Genomic DNA, 27,226 nt, shown 5'->3' on the forward strand with positions numbered 1-27,226 from the left:
AAAAAATCTAGGGGTGGGGTCAAATTCAATTCACCACCACCCAAAGTGCCTCTAGAGGCATCTAGTGGCGTAGCCGCTAGTCATTTTAAAAGTCCTTTTGGATGCAGATTACGATTGCATTGATTTAATTTAGTTTAAGTTTTCAACCTGAAGGATTTTACACAAAATTAACCCTTCTGTAGATTAGATTTATTAGTTAAAAGTTTTGGACACTCAACTTAATGAACCAACCAATCAAAATTGAATAAAAAACAACAAATGAGAAGACGTTATAATAAAACTTTGGGGACAAGTGTAATAAACAACCCGATGTCCCCTCTTTCCCTGCTTACAGCCAGCTCGTAAATTCCCCTGCTATTTGTCAAACCTAAATATTTATTTACTTTAGTGCTTTTGTAGATTTCTGAAGATATTTAAATAATGCTCTAACACTAGCTAGAGAACTTTTACTGTTTGATTTTTTTGTGAAATTGTATTATCACTAATATTCTACTTCAGAAATAGAAATCAATTTAGAAATTTACAAGAATGATAAAATTCATAAGTTGAAAAAACAAAAAAAAATCATAGATTGGTAAAATCTAAGTAAATTTAAAATCAAAGGTTGGTTTAGGCATAACAAATGCCCCCCATCTAAATTTATTTGGTGGAGACGGGGGGTTTCTGTGCTTGGTGGGCATTTAGTGAAAAGCACCCTTTCTTTCCAAAGAAAGGGTCAGTTATATTTTTTTTTGTCATTTAATGTTGAATTCCAATACGAATTTGACTGACAAAAAAATATTGATAACCGTTTATTTTCTTCCATTAACATATCCCTGGCAATGAAAAATTCTTTCGTGGTAAAATTATTGACAATTCTGACCTTCGGTGAAGATGGGATAATTTACATAATTTTAAGGATACAGGGATAAGAACCTCGCAAGATATTTTCATATTGAATGTTATAGACAGGAGATTTAAGATGCTACACCATAAGTCTCTTGGGGCACTTTGAGTCAGGGGGGAGGGGATTTGAAATCGACCCCTAACTTAAAATGTTAATGTATAAGATGTTTATTGGAGAGGGCGGGCATTATTTAGTTGTGATTTCTCTAAGGAGCTATACAAATTTCCCTGGATTTATGAGAAGCTTCACTGAAAATGAATTGAAAATAAGCGACACCATTCACATCACAAAGACAGACATCTTGTTTCTTTAATAAAATGATACAAATTTCTGTGCCTAACTCTGAAAACAATGAGAAAGGTTTCGTGAATTTTATAATCAAATAGAAAAGACAATTATTTATAAAGATTTTATCCAAATTACAACGACATTCAAGAATACACTACCTATTAAGTAGAAAAACCTATATTTGTGTGTTTAAAATAAACAATAAATGTAAAAGGTAAAGATGTATAACCCAGACAACTACATGGCCCCTTTATTGAGGCCTTTTTCGTCTGCTAGGAAAGTGCTTTTGCTCCTTTATTCACCCCGTGGATAGGGTTGCAATAGCTAGTGCCCCCTCTCTTTTATTTTTCTTAAATGAACATATAACAACAAATTTATATTAATAATTTTATTATTTACTATATCAAATAAAATCACAGATAAATCATTTAAAATAATAATAATATGCACTTTTCAATAAATATATATTAACTACAATATAAAATCACTATTTTGGAAAAAAAACTTTACAATTTATAAAAAAAGGCACTTGAATGAAAGCCAAAAATGTATTTTGTCCTCTTTATTTTAAATGCTACTTACAATTAGTATACCTATTAGGGTTACTTATTATTGAAATTATACCTACCCTTTATTTCTTAGAAAAAATTAATTTAATTGATTTAATTAAAAATATGAATTTCTTGAATTTAGAATCAGATCGATGCTTTACATTTACTTATTTATCTTCTATTTATATTTCATTTATTTCCTGTTCAAAATTAGATTTCATTTTTTAAAAATAATTATATAAGGTAGGTACATTTTTTCTAAATTTCTGAATGTTTGTTGCTCCACGAATAATGTCTCTAAGTTTTTAACAATTGTATTATATTAATAAAATTAAAAAAAATATAAATTGTGTTTCTATCTATAGCATAATATAAAAATGGATATGATTTTGTTGTCCTCAGCAAGAAATTAAAGGGACAAGACAATGGTAGCTAACTCGATGTACATCCCCAATGATGATAAAACAAAATTACAATTTTTGTAGATTACAAATAAAGGTAGAAACGACACTCAACTTGATGAACCAATGAATCAAAATTCAATAAAAATCACCAAAATTGTTAAGCCAACGAATATAAAAAGGTTATTAAAAAACTTTAGGGACTAGTGTAATAAACAGCTTAATGTCCCCTCCCTTCCAGGGTCCCCCGGCTACCCATGAAATGATTTGATAAACAGTTTATATAAAAAAGTGAAATCCACTCCTGTGTGTGGCGGCAATCTAATCTGTCTGTGCAATCATGAGGGCTGGTCCCTTGGGATCATCAAACTTGGAGGGACCCAGAATTGCTCCAACCATGGACAGGGACCAGACAACTGCACATTAATTTACATAATTTGTCTTTTTTTGTTAATTATTTTAGTAACATTAACAACAAATTGAATGAAACAAAAATATTGTTCTAGCAAGTTACTTTTTTAGCATTAAATAATAATGAACTCGGCAGTAGCAAATGGCTTACCTATATACCTATTTTATTAATTTAAAATTTGTTCTAAATTTTTATGAAAATATTATGTTATTTTCAGGGAAGGTTCGTGTATGTTATGATGAGATTTTAGGCTAATTCTATACAAAACAAAACATAAAAATCAAAGCTTCTAAGAAACAGGCTTAAAATTTAAACACTGGGTACATATATTCTAATAAATTACAGTCTAATTTCGCTTTTATGGATGTTGTAATATTTTGTTTTTAACAAACAGTTTTCAAAAAGTATTTAGATAAAGATTAAGACAATTTATGTAATATTTTCCTATAGAAGCAAGACCAAGGGTGATCAGAACACTAGACCACAGAGAAATAGGAATAAGAGGATCACAATCCCAGTTAGCTCCATATCTAAATAAATATAGTATAGTATAAGATAAGAACACTAGACCATAGAGAAATAGAGATAAGAGGATCACAATCCCAGTTAGCTCCATATCTAAATAAATATAAGATAGGAACACTAGACCATAGAGAAATTAGAATAAGAGGATCACAATCCCAGTTAGCTCCATATCTAAATAAATATAGTATAAGATAAGAATACTGGACCATAGAGAAATAGGAATAAGAGGATCACAATCCCAGTTAGCTTCATATCTAAATAAATATAGTGTAAGATAAGAACACTAGCCATAGAGAAATAGTAATAAGAGGATCACAATCCCAGTTACCTCCATATCTAAATAAATATAATATAAGATAAGCATACTAGACCATAGAGAAATAGTAATAAGAGGATCACAATCCCAGTTAGCTCCATATCTAAATAAATATAATATAAGATAAGCATACTAGACCATAGAGAAATAGTAATAAGAGGATCACAATCCCAGTTAGCTCCATATCTAAATAAATATAGTATAAGATAAGAATACTAGACCATAGAGAAATAGGAATAAGAGGATCACAATCCCAGTTAGCTCCATATCTAAATAAATATAGTATAAGATAAGAATACTAGACCATGGAGAAATAGGAATAAGAGGATCATAATCCCAGTTAGCTCCATATCTAAATAAATATAGTATAAGATAAGAACACTAGAACATACAGAAATAGGAATAAGAGGATCACAATCCCAGTTAGCTCCATATCTAAAAAAAAATAGTATAAATAAAGTAGGTATAAACTCAGGGGCGTCCAAGCTTTTTTTTTTGGGGGGGGTAAAAAATTTTAGGGGGGGGGGGTAATTCGTGTTTGGGGGGGGTAAAATGGCGCGCGAAGCGCGCCGAAATTTTTTTTTACCCCCCCCAAAATTTTTACCCCGGGGGTAAAATTTGATTGGGGGGGGTAATTACCCCCCCTAAAGTCTGTTGGGGGGGGTAAATACTCCCCCCAAATCTGTTGGGGGGGGGGTAATTACCCCCCCCAAACTAATTTACCCCGGGGGTAAAATTTTTGGGGGGGGTAATTTAATTATGTAAAAAAAGCACCTACCTAATCTATTAAGGTAATAAGTACTATCTTATAACATAAAGTAGTAAGTAAGGTTTATTTGACTATAGCTTCAGATTTCATTACTTTTAATACTGAGTTCTCCTTTTTAGGAAAGCTTCACATAGATCCCATGATGGTTCCACACTATTATAGGTCAATCCTTTGAGTGGTTTTAGGCTATTTTTCTCCTCCCTTTTTACCCTTTAGAAAACACGAGTTCTTAGATGCTAAGGGCGCCACTACTATTCAAATATATAGTAGTATCTCATTCTTTAGAACATAAAAATACAATAATTAACTCACTAACCAATGAACCAATATGATTTTACTTTAAAGTGAAGCGTCTTATAGGTCCTGGTAAGTTTTATAACTAGTTTTGAGACACCCTGACATCCTCCCAAAAGAAATCGCCTATAGAAATTCTTTTTCATTATTTAATGAAATATTTAATTTAGTTAGGTATCTATTTTATGGAATCTTCAGTGCTTTACAATTACATCATAGATCCCCGGGATGGTTTTAGCCCTTATAAAGGCCCAAGCAAATAAAACATGATCAAACTATGAAATTTTTTGTTATCATGGTTAACAACTGTTTTAACTGGTTGGACAGTAAAATTTTCTTTTTAAGAACATTCAACTTGGGGGGGGGTAAATACCCCCCAAAAAAAATTTTTTTAAAGAACATTTATTTTGGGGGGGGTAATTACCCCCCCCAAAATGGTTTGGGGGGGGTAAATATCCCCCCCAAAATCGTTGGGGGTGCCTACGGCACCCCCAAGGAGGGGGTAATTTTTTTTTGGGGGGGGTATTGTTCACAAAATTTTGGGGGTGCCTACGGCACCCCCAAAATCGTTTGGGGGTGCCAAATGGCCCATTACCCCCCCCCTTGGACGCCTATGTATAAACTTTTTAAAACCAGAGTAATTTACTATTCAATATACCCCACCGCTGTTTTTTTTTTCATATTCGGGCACTAAATTACAACAAAATAATACCCAATGTAGGTAGTTAGAGGTAATTTACATCTAACAGACAACTGATATTTGCAAAACCCAGAGATCTAAAGGGATAAGACAATGGCCGAAAAATTAATGTACATCCCCAATGATGATATACAAAATTAATCCTTCAGTAGATTACTATTAGTTGTTGAAACGTTTGGGCACTCAACACAAGTAGGTAATCAACCATTCAACATTTTTTTAAAAATCCCAAAAGTTGTTAAGCCAACTAATAAGAAAACGTTGCTTGGAATAGTGTTATAAACAGCCCAATGTCCCCTCCCTCCTTGAGGTTTACCTGATTTTCTGTGCTCCCTTCTCAAAAGGTTGGAGAGCCATGTCCTGGAATGAGAGGATGGCAAGCTTGGTACCAGCAGTCACATCAGTCATATTCACTAAAATAGTAGAAAAAGCTATATTGCAAATAAGGATGACAACATCCATAAGTACCTACCTAGAGAAGCTAAAAACTATGGAATTTAATACTTGAATTGTCATTATAAAGAATAGAAAGATAGATAATATGCAACAATTGTAAGATATTACGAAGGTTTATTTCTTTTGAAACATTACCGACAGACAGACCTACCCTAATCAGGGTTTCGGATCCGGATCCGCAAAAAAATGCGGATCCGGATATTTAACTCAAAAAAATGCGGAAAAAATGGAAAAATCTACCTAAATTTATATAAAATCTCAGACATTCTCTTGATGAGAGCCAATCTTTAAGGTTTAGGTTCAGACTTGAAAATTAAAAGTATTTTTGACTTCGAATTAAAGAATAAAATTTTTTTGAAAAATTTGGTGATTTTATTTTTATTGTCAAGGATCCGGATCCGCACTGACCAAATTTTGAGGATCCGGATCCGCATACAATCAATGCAGATCCGAAACCCTGACCCTAATTATGAAAAAGCTTCACTTTTTAAAAATACAATGAAATGTGCAGTTTTACAAGGCAGCCAAGCGATAAAAATATGACTTAATGTTACCTTTCTGAAGAACATTGTTACCACAAGTCCAAGATAAGAGCCTAGGAGCACACATACTGAAACCAGTTCCACACTGCATATCAGCACTTAAAAAAATACAATTTAATATGTCTGTCAGTTAAGATGTTAAGTGTTTTACAGTATGTAGAAAGTTTTATAAAGCTATGTTGTGCTTGCATTTGGATAAACAAACGTTTAAAAATATTTTCCTGCTTATTGTGGATAAAATTAGGTTAAATAAAAATGTGGTAATATATATTTTTTAAAGATTAATAATCAGGGGAGGAGGGGGGGAGGGAAGGTAAACGGTCAAGAAATATGTTGCAATCCCACAATAATCACTGAAATCTTGATATAAAATAAAATAGAAATTTAGTGAGACATTAGCAGGGAGGGGACAATGGTCTGTTTATTACACCAGTCCCCAACTTTTTATTAACGTTTTGTTATTCGTTATATCAACAAGTTTACTTTGGGGACTTATATCAAATTTGGATTGGTTGGTTCATTAAATTGAGTGTCCAAACGTTTAAACCACCAATTGTAATATTATCTATAGATAGGGTAATTTTGTGTATCATCATTTGGCTTGTACATTAATTTATTGTCCATTGTCTTATCCCTTAAGATCCCTGAGTTTAGTGAGACATTAGTCAATGTGGATGGACAGTTTAATATAATTTTTATGTCTGGATTCTCTGATTCAAATTACAAACTAGAGACATTAAAATAGACATCAACACACATTTTTTTTATTTTTCACCAGAGACAAATATTAATGCAAAATTAGGTGAGATTATTATTTAAAACAGGATGGCAACATCCATAAAAAGAGAAGCTCTAAAAAGCAGACGTTAAGACAATCTAACACTAACACTTGTCGAGTGACAGAGCTAACCTAGTTGGCAAAATATCAATTTATAAGTCTAAACAAAATGTTATATAAAATTATTACAAAATTGGGTAAATACAGGATACTAATTAAGGATAATTTAAGGATTTCATTATAGAGATGCTTTGGTTACATTATTATATCTCTTGGTCCTATGAATCATTATTCCAAAAATTAGATAAAGAGGATAATTATATTGTAACCAAAGCATCTCTTTAATGAAACCCTAAAAATGTCCTTAAACAGTATTCTGTAGGCATTTTGTAACAACTTCATATTTTACAGGGCCTTTTGTTTCATTTAATTTTGTTTATAGTTCCAAATTTATTTTTATGGAATACAATGAAGTAAAAAGAACTTACGGTTGGCTGCTGTAACCAAATCTCGGGAGTATGTCCAGGGTAGGCAGAGTGGCTGCAGCTCCCTCCAGGCTGTAGTTCATAACCAGGTTGGCTTTGCTTAGCCTCCAGTAATCACTGAAAAATATGTAAGTATAGGTATTAAGTGTTAAGAGCCAATTTAGGGCGAACTTTAATACTATTATACAAAGTAATAAGGCTTTTATGTCTATAGCTTAAAATCTCGATAACTACTGAACCAATTGGGTTTACTATTTTAGGTAAGGTTCCCATAGGTCCCAGGATGGATAAAGGCTATTTTTCTGCCTTGTCTTAACCCTTTGTATACAGAGGACTTAGATGCTAGGGGCGTAGCCGCTAGTGTTAAAAAAAAAATGAGATTGTCTCAAACAATTGAAAATTGTAATTCAGCGAGAAAAGCGGAAGAAAGCGCTTTTCGACGGTTCTGTAATATTTTCTTCACATTTCCACATTGTGCCTCATGAAAGCAACTGAAATGCCTAATTCTATTTTAGAGTTCAAATCCTGTTTTAAAGTTTAAAAAAAAATAACTTTACAGATACTTTGCTTTTGCAACATACTGTACATTTTTTTAAGAATAGGTAGTGTTCTGCAAAATAAATAGAGATATTTGAAGAAAAGTGCAGTAACTTGTCAGGAATAAGGATCTATAATTACAATTTATTCCTAACTTATTTATCCCTTATCCCTGCTTACAACATACCTGAAGATTGGGACTGTAGTTGAAATTTCCAGGCTGATTTTGGCATCCTTCACTGAAAATGATCCTTTGCTGTTTCCACCTAAAAAAGTTGACATATCAAGTTTCATTTAGTACAACTTTATTGTGCCATTTATGAAATCACTTGTGATATTCCTATAAGTGCCTATCGAGCACTGAAACACCTCTCCCCTTACTTTCAAATAAATTGAAAAAAGGGAGGAGGGCTACACCTGCGGTACCCTAACCCCAATGATGAGAAACAAGATTTCTCCTTATATAGATTATAATTATTGGTTAAAATATTTGGACATTTCTGGTTCGAAACCAACTAATCAAAAGTCCAAAAAAGTACCTAAAGTTTTAAGTTTGGGTACCAATACAATATTCCCTCTCTTTTTTATTCTATAACTTATTATTTTTTCCGAATGAAAGTTGATTTTGATTATACTTTCGTGAATACTTAGATTGAATCCCATAACGGCATGTCATGTTCATAGAAAAGGTTTGCCTTTAAAATGTAATAAAAACCAAAACTGAAAAGACTTGATTTGTAATGTTAAGAGCAACTGCTTTAATGAAAATTAATCTAGTTTCTACTCATATATCAAGAAACGCAATTTGAAGGTTTCTTTAAAGGCTTCCTTGAAAATATATCTTATTAAAATAAATCTTTTCAAAGAGGTTAAAGAAATTATTTTAACATGAAATATATTTTGAACTATCTGTCAAACAAGATAGGTAGGTATCTATATTGATAGCATTATTGCAAACAGTGGTAACGCGTTTATTTACGGTGGTGAAAGTTCGATTTCAAGTCCCAATGTGGTAACTCGAATTTCTCGGTATATATTCACTAAACTTCCCTTTGGTTGTTTAATATGGGACATATTAGTTTGGATACATACTTAATCCTTATACTAAAGTAACAGGATGTCTGTGTGTTTGTGTGTCTGTACCGAAGGATCTCGCTAACTGCTGAACCGATCGGGTTCTCCTTAACAGGGTACCTTCTCATAGTTCCCGGTTTATAGGTTTATAACTATTTTAGGGGAGGGTACCGTACCACCACCCTCCCAAGAGAAAGCATAATAAATCAAAAAAAAATTCTCTCTAATATAGACTCCTACGTAACACTGCAAAGTATCGTAGAATATTGATAGACACTCCTTCGAAACATTGCAAAGTATCGTATAAATATTTTTAAAAACCAAACATTTAAAGTGCCACTAGAGGCCTCTAGGGGCGTAGCCGCTAGTTTATGATATAATATTGGGAAACCTGCCATAGTCGACGAAGGTGAGGTAATAAAGAGTCAAATGTGCTTTTACGTGGAGCTTGAACTGGCCTTAGTGGCTGTACACAAAGAGTCTCGTCCTACTTCATGACGACTTGGGTCCAAATCAGGGAGGAAGGGTACATTGGTCTGCTTATTACACTAGTCCCCAAAGTCTTAATAACGTTTCTTATTCGTTGGCTTAACAACTTTGGTGACCCCTATTGAAATTTGATTGGCTGGTTCAGTAAGTTGAGTGTCCAAACATTTCAACCACGCTAATTGTAATCTATAGAAGGGGTAATTATGGGTATCATCATCATTCGGGATGTACAACAATATATCGATCGTTGTCTTATCCCTTTAGATCCCTGAAAAATATGACTATGACTGTTATTGACCTGTATAATTCATAACAATGTTGATCTTATCTCCATTCCTGGTTCCCGAAACCTCCATTTTACCAGTCAGATTTTCAATCAGTTTCTAAACAAATAATTTATCTAATTTCAATGTTAGTTATTAGGTTTTGTTGATTTTTACAGGAAATAAATCTTGATGTATTGGTTTTAAAATGTATAATAAATTTTCTCGTATTCATTCGAATCCGGTGGATAGGAACCGGTTCTCATCCATACGAAAAAACTATGTCTAGCATCGTATTATATCCAGTTTTCTACGAATATAGAAATGTACAATCATAAGATTAAAACCAGTTTTTTTGGCCCGTGCCTTCGGCATCTCGGGGCTAAAAAAACTGTATAATTGTATATTCTATATCCGCGGAAATCCGTTTATAATACAATGAAAGAAATAACTATTATTTATTTAGGTATCTTTAAATAATCAAGTCCTATAAATAAATATCCTAGTATTATACTTCAAAAACTGGTTTTCCGAGCAGTAATTACTCTATAACAGTACAAATGAGTATGTAAGCTGATTATATTGTAAAAATAATCTTGTTAAATTAATGAATAAAAGAGCTAGGTATTCGGCAACAACAAGTCAGTAGGTAATTTATTAGCCATACCTACCTAACCAAGGTAATTATTTTTAGTAGCAAAGCTACTCTATTATTAATTTTAACTGTCCGTCAGTCTTTCCATAACGCTGTTGAGGAAATGTGATTATCTAGAATACATATTATATATTATACTGTAAGTAACTCTTTGGTAATGGATAATGATATATTACAAAAAAAACAAGGATTCAAAATGCAAGGACATATATTTTTAACTCTAATTTATACATTTTAATTGGAACTGATGATCTATTTAATAGTGAAACAAGGGTGGGGGGGAGTTTTGACACATTTGCGTAAACCTGGCACTTATGCTTTATATTTGGACTTAGAGGATAAGTTATTAATGATAAAATCATTCTTCATAATAAAATCTCAAAACTTCGTGAAATTCATCACATAAGAATGATTTTATCATTAATAACCTATCCTCTCAGTCCAAAGATAAAACCTACGTGCCAGGTTTACGCAAATGTGTCAAAACTTGCCCCCCCCCCTCTTGTCTTCCATCAATAAAAATTTAAAGAAATATCCTGTGTTTATATACTATACAATCTACTCATTCCGTCAGTCAAAAGACATATTATGTATATATTTTTTTAGTAGTATCGTGATTTTTTATGTAAGATAGGTAATCGCAAATTCTTTTTTTTATGAACACTAAAACTCTGCTATCTAAATTCAAATTTTCCGTTTGTCAATTCATGCCTTTTTTGTGTTTCGCTACCTATGGATGTCAATAAAAAAAGACAATTATACCTTGGAATGGTCAATTTTTCCATTCTTATCTACTTCAACCAACTCAATCGTGGCTCCTATAACAGAAATAGTTATTTATCGCATCGTATCATAGGCAGCATTCAAATGGAAAATCACAAGATTAAGCTTTGTTGGCTTAAAGGGGCTGGAGGCCTGAACTAACAAAATTGGTATTAATGTTTATGATGTTATTGTAATCAAATATTGGTGGAAAACTGTTTGTAATGCGATGCTGTACATGATTTTTAAGCATGAATGTTTAACAAATCTTATTTTCAAATTAAAATAAAGTTTTCATTTTAAAATATTGCAAATGTAAAACCTTACATAAACAACAATGCTGAAAGTTGGGCCCTTCAAAACAGAAAAAAAGGTAATTTCCGTAAAAGTGCCTTGTCGAACAATGAAACCTAAACTACGTATTTTGATATATTGAAAATAAAATTACAGGAAGGGGTAGGTGGTTTTTAGTTTGTTTGTTTATTACCTTATGTCTAGTTAGTAAGGTTAGGTTATATTTGGGTAAAGGACAAAGATAGCCCAGCTGGGTTAGAGCACCGCAGATAAAGTTTAGGCACCGCAGGGTTAGAGACGCCAAGCAGAAGTTAGGCTCAGGAAATCATCCGTGCCCAAGTCCCCCTATATTTTAATATTTTTAATCTTTTTAAAATCAGATGGAGGGGTGGGGGTTTCATCCAATGCTTGATAAGCGATTTGAGGGAAAGCACTCTTAAAGGTAATAAGAAAAGTGTTAAAAGAGCAAACTTTTTATGATATAACACACTACTAATAGCAAATTCTATAAAAAAGGAATAGGTATGTACCTACAATGGCATCCAGAGTTTTATACCTAACCAAATTATCTTATTCGTTAGCTCAAAAACTTTCAGCACTTAGATAAATTGCGATTGGATGGTTTTAAACTTCTCAACATGATGGGGTAATTTTGTTTATTATCGATAGCTTACTAATATTTTACAAGGTATTATTCAACTTTTCAATAAAATCTTAAAAATAACATTCAAAAGCAAGTTACATTTTCTTTTATTTATGATAAAAATAAAGTTGTAAGTTGAGAAAAGAGTTAACAACTTCACATCTTTTTTGAGGATTCTCAAGTTAACAAAAATGTTTCTTTGTCAAAAGTTATTTACAAGTTGTCTTGCACACTTATTAAATTTAACCAACCAAAGAATTTTTTAACCAATCTTAACCAGACAAATGCCATCTAGCTAAAAAAGATGCGTAGATTTTATTTCTGGCAACCAGAAAATCCGCAGAAATCGAATTAACGAGATCCAAAAAAGTTTCATTAAAAAAAACCTTACACCAAAAAGAACAAACAATAAATATAATGACGACTTAGTTTCTTTTTCCTGTTTAATACGAATTTTTTAAACTAATTTTCAGGCATGCATGTATTTTATAATATTCTTTTCTGAGATACATAAAAAGGATTTTTAACATGAACAAAAAGCTACTTTTAGTTCAAATGAAAGATACTCTTTTTTTCTTGTAATAAAATTACTTTTGTACATTAACAAGGATGACAACATCCATAAGTAGCGAAGCACAAAAAATAAAATCATTAATGGTAATATGTACGAGTAGATTTGAAGTGTATTTATTAATTGATTTATTGGAGAAAATAAACACGAAACTCTGTTTTATTTTGTAAATGATGACGGTCAAAGTAAATCACATAAAAGATGCTCATAACAATGGGAAAAAATATTTTGATACTGATATCCCAAAAAAGTTTTAAAATTGGACCAAAAACACCAAAGATATGGGGGAAAATGTATAAATATAAAAATAGCCAAAAACCTGCAAAAAGGAAGTCTGACAGTCATGGTTGTTTTCTTTAAACAACAGGAAATTTTATTTTGATATGTATAACTGAAAAAATTTTGGAAATCGTACCATAAACATCAAAGATATGGAGAAAAATGTGAAAAATACAAAAATAGCCTAAAACCTGCTGAAAGGCAGTCTGACGTTCATAGTTGTTTTGTTTAAAGGACAGGAAATTTAATTTTGATAACTACAACTAACAAATTTTTGAAAATTGGACCATAAACAGCAAAGATATGGAGAAAAATGTGAAAAATACAAAAATAGCCTAAAACCTGCTTAAAGGCAGTCTAACCGTCATAGATGTTTTCTTGAAACGTCTGGAAATTTAATTTATAAATCTATAACTGAAAAAATTTTGAAAATCGCACCATAAACACTGAAGATATGGAGAAAAATGTGAAAAATACAAAAATAGCCTAAAACCTGCAAAAAAGCGGTCCTACCGCCATTGATGTTTTATACTTAATTGTGCTCCTTAATGATGGGAATGTTGTCAAAAAAATTCAGCATTCTATCTTTTATAGGAGCTGAGTAAATCCAATTTCCCCCATAGCGTTACGGACTGACGGACGGACGGACTGACGGACGGACGGACTGACGGACGGACGGACAAAGTGAATTATAGAGTAGCTTCGCTACTAAAAAAACCTGCATTGTCTCTATTTTATATTTAAACATGCATGTCGTAATGATTAAAAAATCCAGCCATTTGATATACCTAGAAAGAATAAAAAGAATATTTTCTCCCAGTGGGCAAAAGAAATTTTTAATTATAAGGGTGAAAAAAAGGTTTTTGAAAAATATAGTGAATTATTAAAAAGTGAGGTGACATAGTAATATAAAAATAATCGGGTGTAGTCCTTTTCGTAACATCGCACCTTATAGGGCGATTCTTTGTATTTAAAACAGTAGCTTATCTCCTATTTCTAGTCCTTGCGGGGGGGCTCTAACCCTGCGGAGCCAATTACCTAACCCTGTGGGGAAATCACCTAACCAAATATAACCTAACCTAGCCTAAAATAACCTATAAAAAGCCATTTTAAAAATGCGACGAATCACCCCTTATGGGGCCATGTTACGAAAAGGACGATTCCCAAATAATTAAATATGTTTTTTTTGTGGGACAGTCATTCATTTAGTAGCGAAGCATTGTTATGAAAATTAAATGCCTTTAATTTTTTTCAGCAGCTTATTTGTAATGGCTCCAATACTGTATACTATGTCTGTATGCTCTCTCCAATTCTTCTTGGTATTAAATCTTGTTAGATAAACTTTTTTTCTGTACTGAGAATTTTTAATTTTTGATTACTTTGTTTCCAAGTGACATAAAACAGGCCTTTAATTACTGATTAAAACTGTGTCTTATTTATGCATAATTTTTTTTACTTTGGGACACCCTAAAAAGGTTAAAAATGAAAATACTTTGTTTTGTCAGGTATGTCCAAGGGTGTGTTTATTGTTTACCCCCCTCCCCACATACACACCCAAAACACATTTGGGGATGTCACAGGCACCATGTATATTTAAGAAGAAAAAAATGTTATTTTACTCATCCCCCCCCCCCCCAACCAAAAAATTTACCAACAACCATTTTGGTGGAAGTATTTACCCTCCCTTCCCCAAATAGAATAGGATTTTAAAGAATTTCGTCTTTTTATCTCCCCCACCCAAATAAAAAAGCTTTGATGTCCATGATCATGGCTCTGAATACAATATAGTTCCACCTGATAAAAACAAGATTTCTATTATAAAATTTACATAAAAATAAACATTGTATGAAAAAGATAAAATAAGAAAATGACAGCTGTTTTAAATTTTTTAGTAAAAAAGGACCTACAAACAAAGGTTATTAATTAAAAGGGCGAAGGAAGCAAAAATTGACTTTCACTCACTTATAGTCGGAAATTCATTATCAAACAGAGGGCATGGACAAAAATTTTAAGCCTTTTAGCTCTAATAGGAAGTGAGATAATAGGGGGGGGGGAGGCATTGAACGCCCCCCCCCCCTCCCCCTGGCCGATAAAGGTGCGGCAAGAGGCCCAACTGTTAAGGGTTAAGCTTTGGAAGGGGTCCGACTGTTTAGGTTAAAATAATTTCAATTTATTTATCTCTAGGGGCTCTGTTTTCTGAAGGGTTAAGAAGGGAACGTAAAATAGCTTAAACCCATACCGGGACCAATGTAAAGTTTCCCTAAAATGGAGAACTCAATCAGTTTAGCAGTATCAAACCTTAAGATACTGACAAAATATAATAGGATAGGCCCAACAAGTATTATTTATAATTTTAAATTCTATCAGTCTAATAATAAAAGCGGAAAGAGTTTATAAAGACGACACAAAAATATTTATAAAAATTTCTTATTTTTTTCTTTTTTAGATTCTTTAATGATTTTAACGTTTTTATTATGTAAATGAATAAAGTTTTATTCAAACTTAAAGGATTTAATCTTTTTCTTTGAAATTTATATGTCTAAACAGTAAAAATATGAAGTTCTTTATTACGAAATCTCAAATCATTAGATTTTAATTAAGTTTATTTATAAAAATAAAGAATAAATTTGGCAAAAAATATAGCTACAAAAAGGATTACTGCTTTATAAAACTACCTTGATTGTAGAATTGCATTGATTTTGTTTAATAACTGTAAAAAATGAGTTTTTATGTGATGCGTTGCTTATAATCAAACCTAAAAGTGCATTTTATTCAATGATAGAGTGAAAAAAACATATACCTTGTTTTATAGTTTTTTTTCTCTCTCTTTTTATTCATTTATATAATATGTATATTAAGAATAAAAAGTATTTATTTCTTTAAATATTCATACTTTGCTAAAATGCCCTGGTAACTTTTTGCAATATATTCGCTCTAAAAAGGATTCAGAATCTGACTTTTGCATTTGAAATGATAGATTTTATACCAATTAACATGTTTACTGCAGAAAAAAATTATTTTTGTGTTTATATGCAATTTTCTATAATAAAATGTGAGAAATGCCTTTTTTCACACGTAGGGCGAAAAAACTAACACTAAAAATAAAATGTATGTCTTGAACATGTCCTAAACTCATAGATAAAAACTTTCATAAGAACATTTATTTCAAAATATGTCATTTAAGGCATGAAATTAATTTTGCAAATTAACATTGCAAATGTTTGCAAATAACTTTTGAAAATGGTTTCTGCGGATTTTCTAATTTACATAGGTGTTTTCTGCACATTTTCCCCTTTCCAAAAATACCTTCCTCGTTAAGATTGGCTTCAAGAAAGTATTTACTTTCCAAAAATGATATGTGCTTGTTAGGTATTATAATATTTCATTATTTGTATAGTTGTATTTGTCTTTTATTATAACTAGCGGAGGGAGGGGACATTGGGCTGTTCATTACACACAAGTCCCCAAAGTTTTATAATAACGATTTCTTATTCGCTGGCTCCACAACTTTGGAGACTTTTATTTAATTTTGATTTAGTGGTTCATCAAGTTTAGTGTCCAAACGTTTCAACCACTTATTGTAATCTATAGGACCGAGGATGCAAGCTTTTCCGGAGTGGTCCTATCCGGGGAGATGGAGAAGAAGTCCCCGGGCAAACCTGCATCAAACACACCTGCTTGACCATTCACCCTGTCCGGGTTTCCACCAAGGGGCTGGCCTAATAGGCTTTTAAGTCAGCCCCTGTCAGCTCTGGAGGCCTTGGAGGCCTTTCAACTCCAACCCTCCATAACCACATCCAACATCCCTCCCCCTCCTCCCCTCATCCTCTCTGGCGACATCCACCCGAATCCTGGCCCCAAATACCCCTGTTCTACCTGCTCCCGCAATATTACCCGCTCCACTGGTGCCTTCCTCTGCAACTCCTGCCAACTTTGGGTTCATCCTAAATGTTCCCTCCTTCCATCCAAATCCGATTACAATTCCAACTGGTCCTGCCCACCCTGCATTTCTGCCTCAACAACTCCCTTTTCACCTATCTCCCCCCAACCACCAACACCCCCATCCAAACCCCGCGGTCCTAAATTCCCATGTACAGTCTGTTCCTTAGGTGTTACAAAATCCACTGGCTCCTTCCAATGTAACTCCTGCCTCCAATGGATCCACCCTAAATGCTCCCTCCTCCCATCTGCCACCCACTACTCCCCTTTCTGGCTTTGCCCTTCCTGCTCCCCCCCAACCTCACCCCCTCCCTCTCCTAACTTATCTCCCCCTACACCCCTCCCATCACCTAGCTCCCCGTCTACCCCTCCTTCCCCTGCAGCTCCTCCTTCACCCCCGCCCCCTCCTCCACCCACCCCTGCCCCCCGAAAACCTCCTGGTAAACCTTTTGTCCTTCAATTCAATTGTAATGGCCTCCTTACCACCCAAGATGAACTCCACAACCTTATTTCTACCCATAACATCCCCATCACCTGCCTCCAAGAAACCAAACTCTCCAGCAAATCCAATCCCAAACCCCTCCCTGGCTATAACTTTCTCAGGAAGGATCGTCAAGACCGACCTGGTGGAGGAATAGCCTTCCTTATTGCCGATGACATCCCCTTCACCCACCTTGACCTCAATCACCTTTCCAATGGCCCCCTTGAGATCGATGGTATCCAAATTTCCCGCAATGGCTCTCCTACACAAATCATCAACCTTTACCTTCCTCCACATTCTTCCTGTCCCCCCCAATACACCCCTGACTTTAACCTCCTCTTTGACAACCCAAATGACCTTATCCTAGTCGGTGATTTCAATGCCCACAACCCTGCCTGGAACTCCATCACCCTTGACCAATCTGCCATGAATCGTGGGGAGGCTCTGCTGGAAGCTCTCAATGAGAGCAGCCTCTGCCTCCTCAACGAGGACTCCCCCACCCGCCTCCCCCCCAACAGCCAACCCACCTCCCCCGACCTTTCCCTTTGCTCTGCCCACCTTGCCCTTGACTTTTCCTGGCACACCCTCACCACCCTCCGTTCTGATCATCTCCCCATCCTCCTCTCCCTTCCTGAAATCAACAGAAACCCCCGCCCTGTCAAAACTTTCCACAACTTCCGTAAAGCAGATTGGGACACCTTCACCCTTGAAACTGAAACCCTCTTTGAAGATCTTCCTGAACCCTCCTCCTGCTCCCAAGGTGAAGCCACCTTCTGCCAAATCCTCCAAACTGCCTCCAAACACACAGTCCCTGCTGGCTTCATCAAAAACTCCAATCCCTCCCTCCCCCAGTCTGCTAAGCCCCTTATCCAGCAAAGAGACTCCTTAAGAGAAATTAACCCCCATGATCCTCAAATCCAAATCCTCAATGAACAAATTTCCTCAATAGTAAACCAACACTCCAACAAAAAATGGCAAGAAACCCTTTCCAAATCCGACCATAGAACCAACCCTTCCAAATTCTGGTCCCTCCTCAAATCCCTTTCTGGCAAAAACAATTCCCCTCCTTCCAACCAACCCATTTCCTTCAACAACAAAGTTCACACCTCCCACGCCCACATTGCTGAATCCTTCACCAAACAATTCACCTCTGTCTCCCGCCACACCTCCAACCCTTTCTCCAGAAAAATTATCCGCAAAATTAGACACCGCCACCGCCTCAACAGAGATTTCCAACCTTTCACACCTGCCCTTGTCCTTGAAGCTATTAAAAATTCCTCAAATTCATCTGCACTTGGCCCTGATCACCTCAACATCCTCCACCTCAAACACCTTGGTCCAAATGGCATCTCCTACCTTACCAAACTCTTCAACCTCTCCATTTCCGCTGCTAATATCCCTGCCATTTGGAAGCTCTCCAAAATTATTGCCCTCCTCAAACCTGGTAAACCCCCTGACCTTTCCACCTCCTACCGCCCAATCTCCCTCCTCTGTCCTGCAGCTAAAGTCCTTGAACGCCTCCTTCTCCCATACCTTAAACAATCCCTCTCCACCCACCCCTCTCAACATGGCTTCAAACCCCTCCACTCCACCACATCCTCACTCCTTAATCTTTCCACCTCCATTGCTAACGGTTTCAACCAAAACCTCCCCCCCAGCCGCACAACCGTAGCCTCCATTGACCTTTCCAAAGCCTTCGACTGCATCCCAATCCATCTCCTTCTCCAAAAAATCTCCTCTTCAAACCTCCATCCAAACATCATCAGATGGCTGTCCTGCTACCTGCGTGGCAGAATGGCCTTCTGCTCCTACCAAAATACCAACTCCTCCCCCAGAATTGTCCACACTGGTGTCCCCCAAGGCTCTGTTATTTCCCCCGTCCTTTTCAACTTCTACATAGCAGATGCCCCCCACATCCCCCCTGCCACCACCTCCTCCTATGCCGACGACCTCAACTCCTTCCACTCCTCTCCTGACATCCCCCAGTCAGTTGAATCCATCAACTCCCACCTCTCCTCAATCGCTGACTGGGCCTCCACCAATGGCCTCTCCATCGCCCCCAACAAATCCACTGTCACCCTTTTCACTCCTGACCGTAAGCACCAATCCAACCTCCATCCTCAAGTCCAAATTAACGGCTCCATCCTCCCCCTTGAGAAAACCCCTAAGATCCTTGGAGTTACCTTTGACACCTTTTTCAATTTCAGTTCCCATGTCTCCACCATTTCCTCTAAAATTTCCTCCCGCCTCAGAATCCTTAAATGTCTGGCTGGCACCAAATGGGGCCACCAGAAGGAGACCCTCCTCACCACTTACAACACCCTCCTCCGCCCCATCACCACCTATGCCTGTCCTGTCTGGTTTCCTAACACCTCCAAAAACAACATTGACAAACTCCAAGTCCTCCAAAACCAAGCCCTCCGCATCTGTACTGGTTCCACCAAAAAATCCCCCATCAGCCACCTCCACCAAGAAACTAAAATCCTACCAGTACGGAACCACCTCTCCCTTTTATGCTCCCAGTACCTGGCCTCCTCCCTCCGTCCTTCCCACCCATCCTTCCCCAATGTCACAACCCCTCCTGGTCCTAGATCCAAGAAATCCACCCTCCAATCCATGTTCCTCCCGAATCTCCAACCTTTTCTCACCCCTGACAACACTCTCCTCCCTGCAAATTACAAATCCACCATCTCCCGACTCCACACCTCTGCAGTTACCCAAGCCATCAACTCCTACCCCCCTAATCCTGTCCTTAATCATGCCCCTCCCAACATCAACCCCTCTGAGATCCAACTTCCTAGGCACTACAGAACCATCCTCTCCCAATTAAGATCCAATTATTGTCCTAAGCTCCAAAGTTACCTGCATTCCATCAACGCTTCTCTTTCACCCAACTGCCCATCCTGCCCCAACAATCCTACCCCTGAAACAGTCCAACACCTCTTTTCCTGCCCTAATAACCCCACCAACCTAAATCCCATTGACCTCTGGCAAAATCCCACCCTCGTAGCTGCCTTCCTATCATCACACCCCAGTTTCACCAGCCTCCCTCCTCTTCAACGCCCCCCTCCAGAGCCCCCTCCATAAGCCTCCCCTCCCCCACCTACTGATGACAACCTGGACACGAATATGGACTATGAGCAGCCAATACAACAACATCTATAAGAGGTCTAATTTTTGCATCATCATCAATTTATTGGCCATTGTCTTATCCCTTTAGATTTCTGATTATATCTATTCATTTTAACAAGGATAAACATCATAAAAGAAGATTTGATTTCATTTTTAATTTTAAGATTTTATAAAATTACCTAGATTTAACAACAATTAAGAAAAAATATTTCTAAATGGTATATAGAGAAAACTGTTGAAAGAGGAACGACGTACAGATATATCCTATATATAGAATAGCTTTGCTACGCTTCTAACTAGAACAATACCTGAGTATTGAAGCAGAGCCAGAAAATCGCCACCATTTGTAATATTGAATGCTCCATTACTAAAAAAAATAATGCAAAATATAAAAAAGCAACAGGATGTCAGTAAGTACCGAAGGATCTTGGAACCGCTGAACCCATATGGTCCTTCTTTACAATGTAGCTTCTCAAAGGTCCGAGGAAGGTTAACTATTTTGAGGGAGGGTACCACCACTCTCCATAGAGAAATCGCCCTTAGGTAAAAATATCCCCCAATTTTTTTATCTTCTAAAAATCTAAAAAATAAAGGTATTTAAAGGGGGGGGGGGGTTTTAATGCAACCATCTCGTAATCAGTGAGCAAATGACACTTAGAATTCGAATTTCGATCTGAACTTTTGCATGAGTAATCCTTGGTAGGTCTATTTTCCCTAAATCGAACAAAAAGTTGGAAAAGTAACGGCTAGCGGCTCAGCCGTTCAGCCGTTTTTTGCCTATTTTCAGGGTAAATCCATCATCAATTACGTAGGAATCGACTATTTGAAACATATTTTTGGTTTAATTCATGTTAAATGATAGCAATAACCAATTTTAAAACTTCCATTACCAACAGCTACCGTCTAGAACCGTTTGATAGCGTTTTGGAGTAGAAAAGAAGTATGTTGAGAGAGGTTTCGTGACTAATTTGCAGTATAAATATAAAAAAATTGGCAAAATAGCTGAGCCGCCAGCCATTAGCCGTTACTTTTCCAACTTTTTGTTCGATTTAGGGAAAATAGACCTACCAAGGATTACTCATGCAAAATTATAGATGGAAATTCGAATTCTAAGTGCCATTTGCTCACTGATTACGAGATGGTTGCATTAAAACCCCCCCTTTAATAATACATCTACTAAATATGAACTAACCTCTTTTCAACACCAGTAGGTAAATATTGTTGTATATGTTGTTGTGCTACTGCGTAGCTTACAAATAAACTATTTATTAATATAAATACATTTACTAAACATATACTAACCTCTTTTCAACTCCAGTAGGTAAATATTGTTGAATATGTTGTTGTGCTACTGTGTTGCTTACAAATAAACTATATATTAATATAAATACATTTACTAAACATGTACTAACCTCTTTTCAACTCCAGTAGGTAAATATTGTTGTATATGTTGTTGTGCTACTGCGTAGCTTACAAATAAACTATTTATTAAAATAAATACATTTACTAAATATGAACTAACCTCTTTTCAACTCCAGTAGGTAAATATTGTTGTATATGTTGTTGTGCTACTGCGTAGCTTACAAATAAACTATATATTAATATAAATACATTTACTAAATATGTACTTACCTCTTTTCAACTCCAGTAGGTAAATATTGTTGTATATGTTGTTGAGCTACTGTGTAGCTTACAAATATGCTACAAATTAATAAAAGTTGCTTCATGTCTAATTTCTGAAAAAAATTATATAAGTAATTAGAAATCTTAAGGGTAACAAAGTTATACCTTTTGTTAGTAAAACAAGGATGACAACATCCATAAGTAGCGAAGCACAAAATTTTGTGGATGGGACTGACCGTCATGGTTGTTTTCTTCAAACAACGTGAAATTTAATTTTGATATCTTTAACTGAAAAAATTTTGAAAATCGGACTAAAAACACAAAAGATATGTGGGAAAATGTAAAAAATATAAAAATAGCCAGAAACCTGCAAAAAGGCAGTCTGACCGTCATTATTGTTTTCTCCAAACGACGGAAAATTTAATTTTGATATTTTTAACTGAAAAAATTTTGAAAATCGGACTAAAAACACCAAAGATATGGGAGAAAATGTAAAAAATATAAAATAGCCAAAAACCTGCAAAAAGGCAGTCTGACTGTCATAGTTGTTTTCTTCAAACGATGTGAAATTTGATTTTGATATGTAAACTAAAAAAATTTTGAAAATCAGATCATAAACGCCAAAGATATGGGAGAAAATGTAAAAAATATAAAAATAGCCAAAAACCTGCAAAAAGGCAGTCTGACCGTCATTATTGTTATCTCCAAACGACGGAAAATTTGATTTTGATATCTTTAACTGAAAAAATTTTGAAAATCGGACCATAAACACCAAAGATATGGAGGAAAATGTGCAAAATTAAAAAATAGCCTAAAACCTGCTAAAAAGCCGTCCGACCGCCATTGATGTTTTATAGTTAATTGTGCTCCTTAATGATGGGAATGTTGTCAAAAAATTTCAGAATCCTATCTTTTATAGGAGCTGAGTAAATCCCATTTCCCCCATAGCGTTACGGACTGACGGACTGACGGACTGACGGACGGACATAGTGAATTATAGAGTAGCTTCGCTACTAAAAATTTGGACACTCCTAGTTTGTAAATAACCAACAAAAATTTGATAAAATAACAAAGATTTTTTTGCTAACAAATAAGGTATTGAGGTTATAAAACGTTTGGTGCCACAATATAATCTCCCTCCCAAACAAACTTTTTAGCAGCGAAGCTACTCTATAATTCACTTTGTCCGTCCGTCAGTCAGTCAGTCAGTCCGTCAGTCCGTCAGTCCGTAACGCTATGGGGGAAATGGGATTTACTCAGCTCCTATAAAAGATAGAATGCTGAAATTTTTTGACAACATTCCCATTATTAAGGAGCACAATTGACTATAAAACATCATTTGCGGTCGGACCGATTTTTAGCAGGTTTTAGGCTATTTTTATATTTTTCACATTTTTCTCTATATCTTCAGTGTTTATGGTCCGATTTTCAAATTTTTTTCAGTTACAGATATCAAAATTAAATTTCCTGTCGTTTAAAGAAACAATCATGAAGGCCAGACTGCCTTTTTAGCAGGTTTTAGGCTATTTTTATATTTTTCACATTTTTTTTCCATATCTTCAGTGTATGGTCCGATTTTCAAAAATTTTTCAGTTATAGATATCAAAATTAAATTTCCCGTCTTTTAAAGAAGACAACCATGACGGCCAGACTGCCTTTTCAGCAGGTTTTAGGCTGTTTTTTTTTATATTTTTAACATTTTTCTCCATATCTTCAGTGTTTATAGTCCGATTTTCAAAATTTTTTCAGTTGTAGATATCAAAATTAAATTTCCCGTCTTTAAAGGAAATAACCACGACGGCCAGAAAACAAGGTTTCATATTTATCTTATCCAATAAATCTATTCTTGATTTTAGTAAAAACCTTATAAATCTACCTGTACGTATTCCCATCTACGATTTTTTGTGCTTCGCTACTTATGGATGTTGTCATCCTTGTTTGAAAGGTAACGCAGCTATAGAAGCAAACATCAATCGGATTGAAAATAGAACAGTATATATAGCAGTTAGTAATAAACAGAGAGTATTCTATATTTTAAAAGTAAACTTATAAAAAGTAAAGTATGGGGACAAATTCAATTTATGAAGTAGCTACGATACTAAATAAAACATATTTTATAAAATAACATAGAAAACTACAATTTCTTATCACTATTCCTACATATGAGAATCACATGATTAAATGATCAAATAAAATATTAAATTAACTAAAATTCTTCCTTAAAATGACTAAAACAGCAGACTAAAAACAATTACAAATCATCTGACATAGACAAATATATTTCCTTGAAAAAAATTAAAGTAGTTTTAATATACGGTTTTTTTGCTTTTTTTAAAACTAAAAAATGTATTTTAATTCATAGAGCAAATTATTTATATTTACCCCTGAAAATTTTACATGTAACAAATACGACATTTATTATAGGGAAAAGGTTTCGTGATTTTTTTACCTTATTTGAGTAAGGATTAATAAACAAAATCCTTTTTATAAAAGTAACAGGGTGTCTTTGTGCCTGTCTGCTGTATCAAAAGATCTCTCTTATCAGTGATGATTTAATTATACAAAGTACCTTCTTATTGGATCTGGGAAGTTTTTAAGTTATTTCATTTAAGTCTTGGGATGGTATTAGCTTTCTTTATAGCCCCCCTCTGACCCTTCTAAAACTAAAAGAACCCATAGATTCTAGAGGTGAAACCACACGTAATATATATAGAAATACGTTTCGAAATTACAGGTCCTAATTGGTTGTACTTTGCAGGAAAGCTTGATAAATATCAAGTTTTTTTCTGAATCTAGAATAAGATGTCTGTCCGTCCGTCCTTTCTCATGATGTATTGTATTTGTAAAGTTTTACTCTTTGGGAAAATAATAGCAGCTGCGCCCCCAGCATTAAGGCACTTTGTTATTTTGGGGAGTTTGGGGGCCCTAATAAATCATCAAATAAAATTTGAAATAAAATAGCCTATAATAGTGAAGATTCACAAAAATACCTCTATTTGTTCAGTGGATTAAAAAGGTTACATACCTTATTCCAAAACTCTAACATTTGCTTTTTAGAAACAATTCAAAGCCAATTTTTTAAGTAAAACATTAAAAGAAGTAAAACTTTTCTTTATGAGCAAAATTTACATGTTATTAAAAATCTGTTTGTAAAAACAATCTTTTACTAAAATTTCTCTTTCATCTTAAATGTTTGAAACATAAAATATGTCTAGTTTGCTTTTTATGAATTAAAAGGAATAGCAAAGTTTATGAGTATGATCCCATAAAACTCCAGTGGACCATTAGCTCCCCCTCCCCCCCAACCACTTGGTTTATTTTTGAAAAAAAAATAATAAGTAGGAGTTATCCAAAATCAAAAGTAAGAGGATGTCTATATGTACCGAAGGATCTCGCTGAACCAATATGGTTTTCAGTATAGCTTCTCATAGGTCCGTAAAGGGTTTACAACTATTTTTTGGGAGGGTAGATTTTTTTCTTTTCAAAACTTAAATTAAAAAAAACGGGGGGGGGGAGATCAAACACCCCAAGTGCCTCTATATTATTGGCCGAAAAGTTTTGGCACAAACAGTGTTGAAACAACAAATCACTATTTAATAAAAGTACCCACTTTTAAAAGCAAAGCTTTTCTATAATTAGAGTTAGTCCGTACGTCCGTCCGTCTGCGACGACTAGCTTTTTTCGTTGATTTAGGCATGTAAGAATTGTCCTTTTGTTAAAAACTTTGCATGGTGATTCCTTTAGTAGTTAGGTACGATTTAGAAAGCTTGGCAACTCTATAATCATTACCAGAATGTCCGTACGTACATTTTAAACATGTAGATCTTTTTACTTTTTTGTCAACAAATTTTAATTTGATGTAATCATTCGATTGATCTGATTTTTGGTATATTGATTCCTGGGACAACAAAGTATAATGTTATAAGCGAAGCAATTATATAATCAAGTCCTAAAAATGTAAGTATGTCCATAAACATTATCCTGTATCAAGCAGTTTTTCAACAAATTTCGTTTCAATTTTGCTTCGACTCTTATACATTTATTCTGATTATTCAGTTCTGGCACTATAAAAGTGTTAATATCCGTTTGTCCTTCCTTTTTAGTGCTCGCTTTTATGGATATTGTCATTCTTGTTTTTATAACCATTAAAAATAATTAACTAACCAACTTATACTCTTTAACGTCATCGGATATGGAGGGAGTGTTGGTGTGTTCCACAAGAAGCTTGTAGGGAAAATTCACCAGTTTATGAAAATAAATATTTAATGTTTTTCTTAAACAAATTCATATTCTCATGAAAGAAGAAAAATATGTTTTAAACAGAAATTTAAAGAGATTCAATCTTAAATGTTAAAATATTAATGAAAGTTTATCAAACAACTTAAAAGCATAGTGTAGTGATAGCAAAATATAATTTCTAAGTAATTTAATAAGAAGCCAAGAAAATAAAAGGTTTCTCAAATCTTTAATTGTATAAATTAAAAAAAATAAGTCGTTTTATATTAATCTAATAGAGGCCGTTTGGGAGATATATAAGGGTATATGAAGCGGAGGTGGTGTTACACCCTCCAATCAAATAATTATGAACTTTACCAGGACCTATGCTACATTTGTTTAATATATTTTGGGCAAAGTAGACAGATCCTTAGTGGTCTATTCATGGCTACCCGGGCAGAACTGATTAGGATTTAGGTTGTTTATTGTTATAGTAATTTAATTGTGTTTTTTATGTTTTTTTTTTAATTTTATGACTATGTTTAATTTTTATGCCCAAATAAATATGTTTATGTTTATGTTTATGTTTTTTTGTAAAGGAGAACTGAATATCGGTCCAGCGGTTAGCAAGACCCTTCGGTATAATACACAGCCAAAAAGACAGACATACACACACATCCTGTTACTTTTATATAAAGATATAAGGAAATAATGTTAATGAACGTACGGACATATAGACAAAATAAGGTATAGAGTAGCATCGTTACCATTTTACTACCTATTTCCCAATTTTTAAAAGGTGAAACAAATGATAATAAATTTGGCAGGATATATTATTTGTAAGAGAGATAGAGAACCTTTTATAT

At 34.6% G+C, this 27,226-nt stretch overlaps 1 protein-coding gene across 2 annotated transcripts; it reads right to left on the bottom strand.

Moving 5' to 3' along the window:
* Positions 1 to 1,547: 1,547 nt before the first annotated feature.
* LOC145324760 (uncharacterized) lies at positions 1,548 to 22,262 on the bottom strand. Of its 2 annotated transcripts, XM_080167370.1 has the most exons (11): positions 22,155 to 22,262; positions 20,831 to 20,889; positions 11,184 to 11,239; positions 9,802 to 9,886; positions 8,128 to 8,206; positions 7,407 to 7,520; positions 6,153 to 6,238; positions 5,459 to 5,555; positions 2,983 to 3,068; positions 2,429 to 2,542; positions 1,548 to 1,923 (listed from the first exon to the last, which is right to left on the bottom strand). In XM_080167370.1, the coding sequence occupies exons 1-10, from the start codon at positions 22,247 to 22,249 to the stop codon at positions 2,448 to 2,450; spliced, it is 852 nt and encodes a 283-aa protein (XP_080023496.1). In that variant the 5' UTR covers positions 22,250 to 22,262; the 3' UTR covers positions 1,548 to 1,923; positions 2,429 to 2,447. The 2 variants fall into 2 exon arrangements, with proteins under 2 accessions (XP_080023496.1, XP_080023497.1); XM_080167371.1 differs by lacking the exons at positions 1,548 to 1,923; positions 2,429 to 2,542; positions 2,983 to 3,068 and adding an exon at positions 3,468 to 3,648.
* Positions 22,263 to 27,226: the final 4,964 nt, after the last annotated feature.

This window comes from Acartia tonsa, chromosome 7 (genome assembly GCF_053477335.1).
Source record: "Acartia tonsa isolate MP-2025a chromosome 7, ASM5347733v1, whole genome shotgun sequence".
Classification (NCBI taxonomy): domain Eukaryota; kingdom Metazoa; phylum Arthropoda; class Copepoda; order Calanoida; family Acartiidae; genus Acartia; species Acartia tonsa.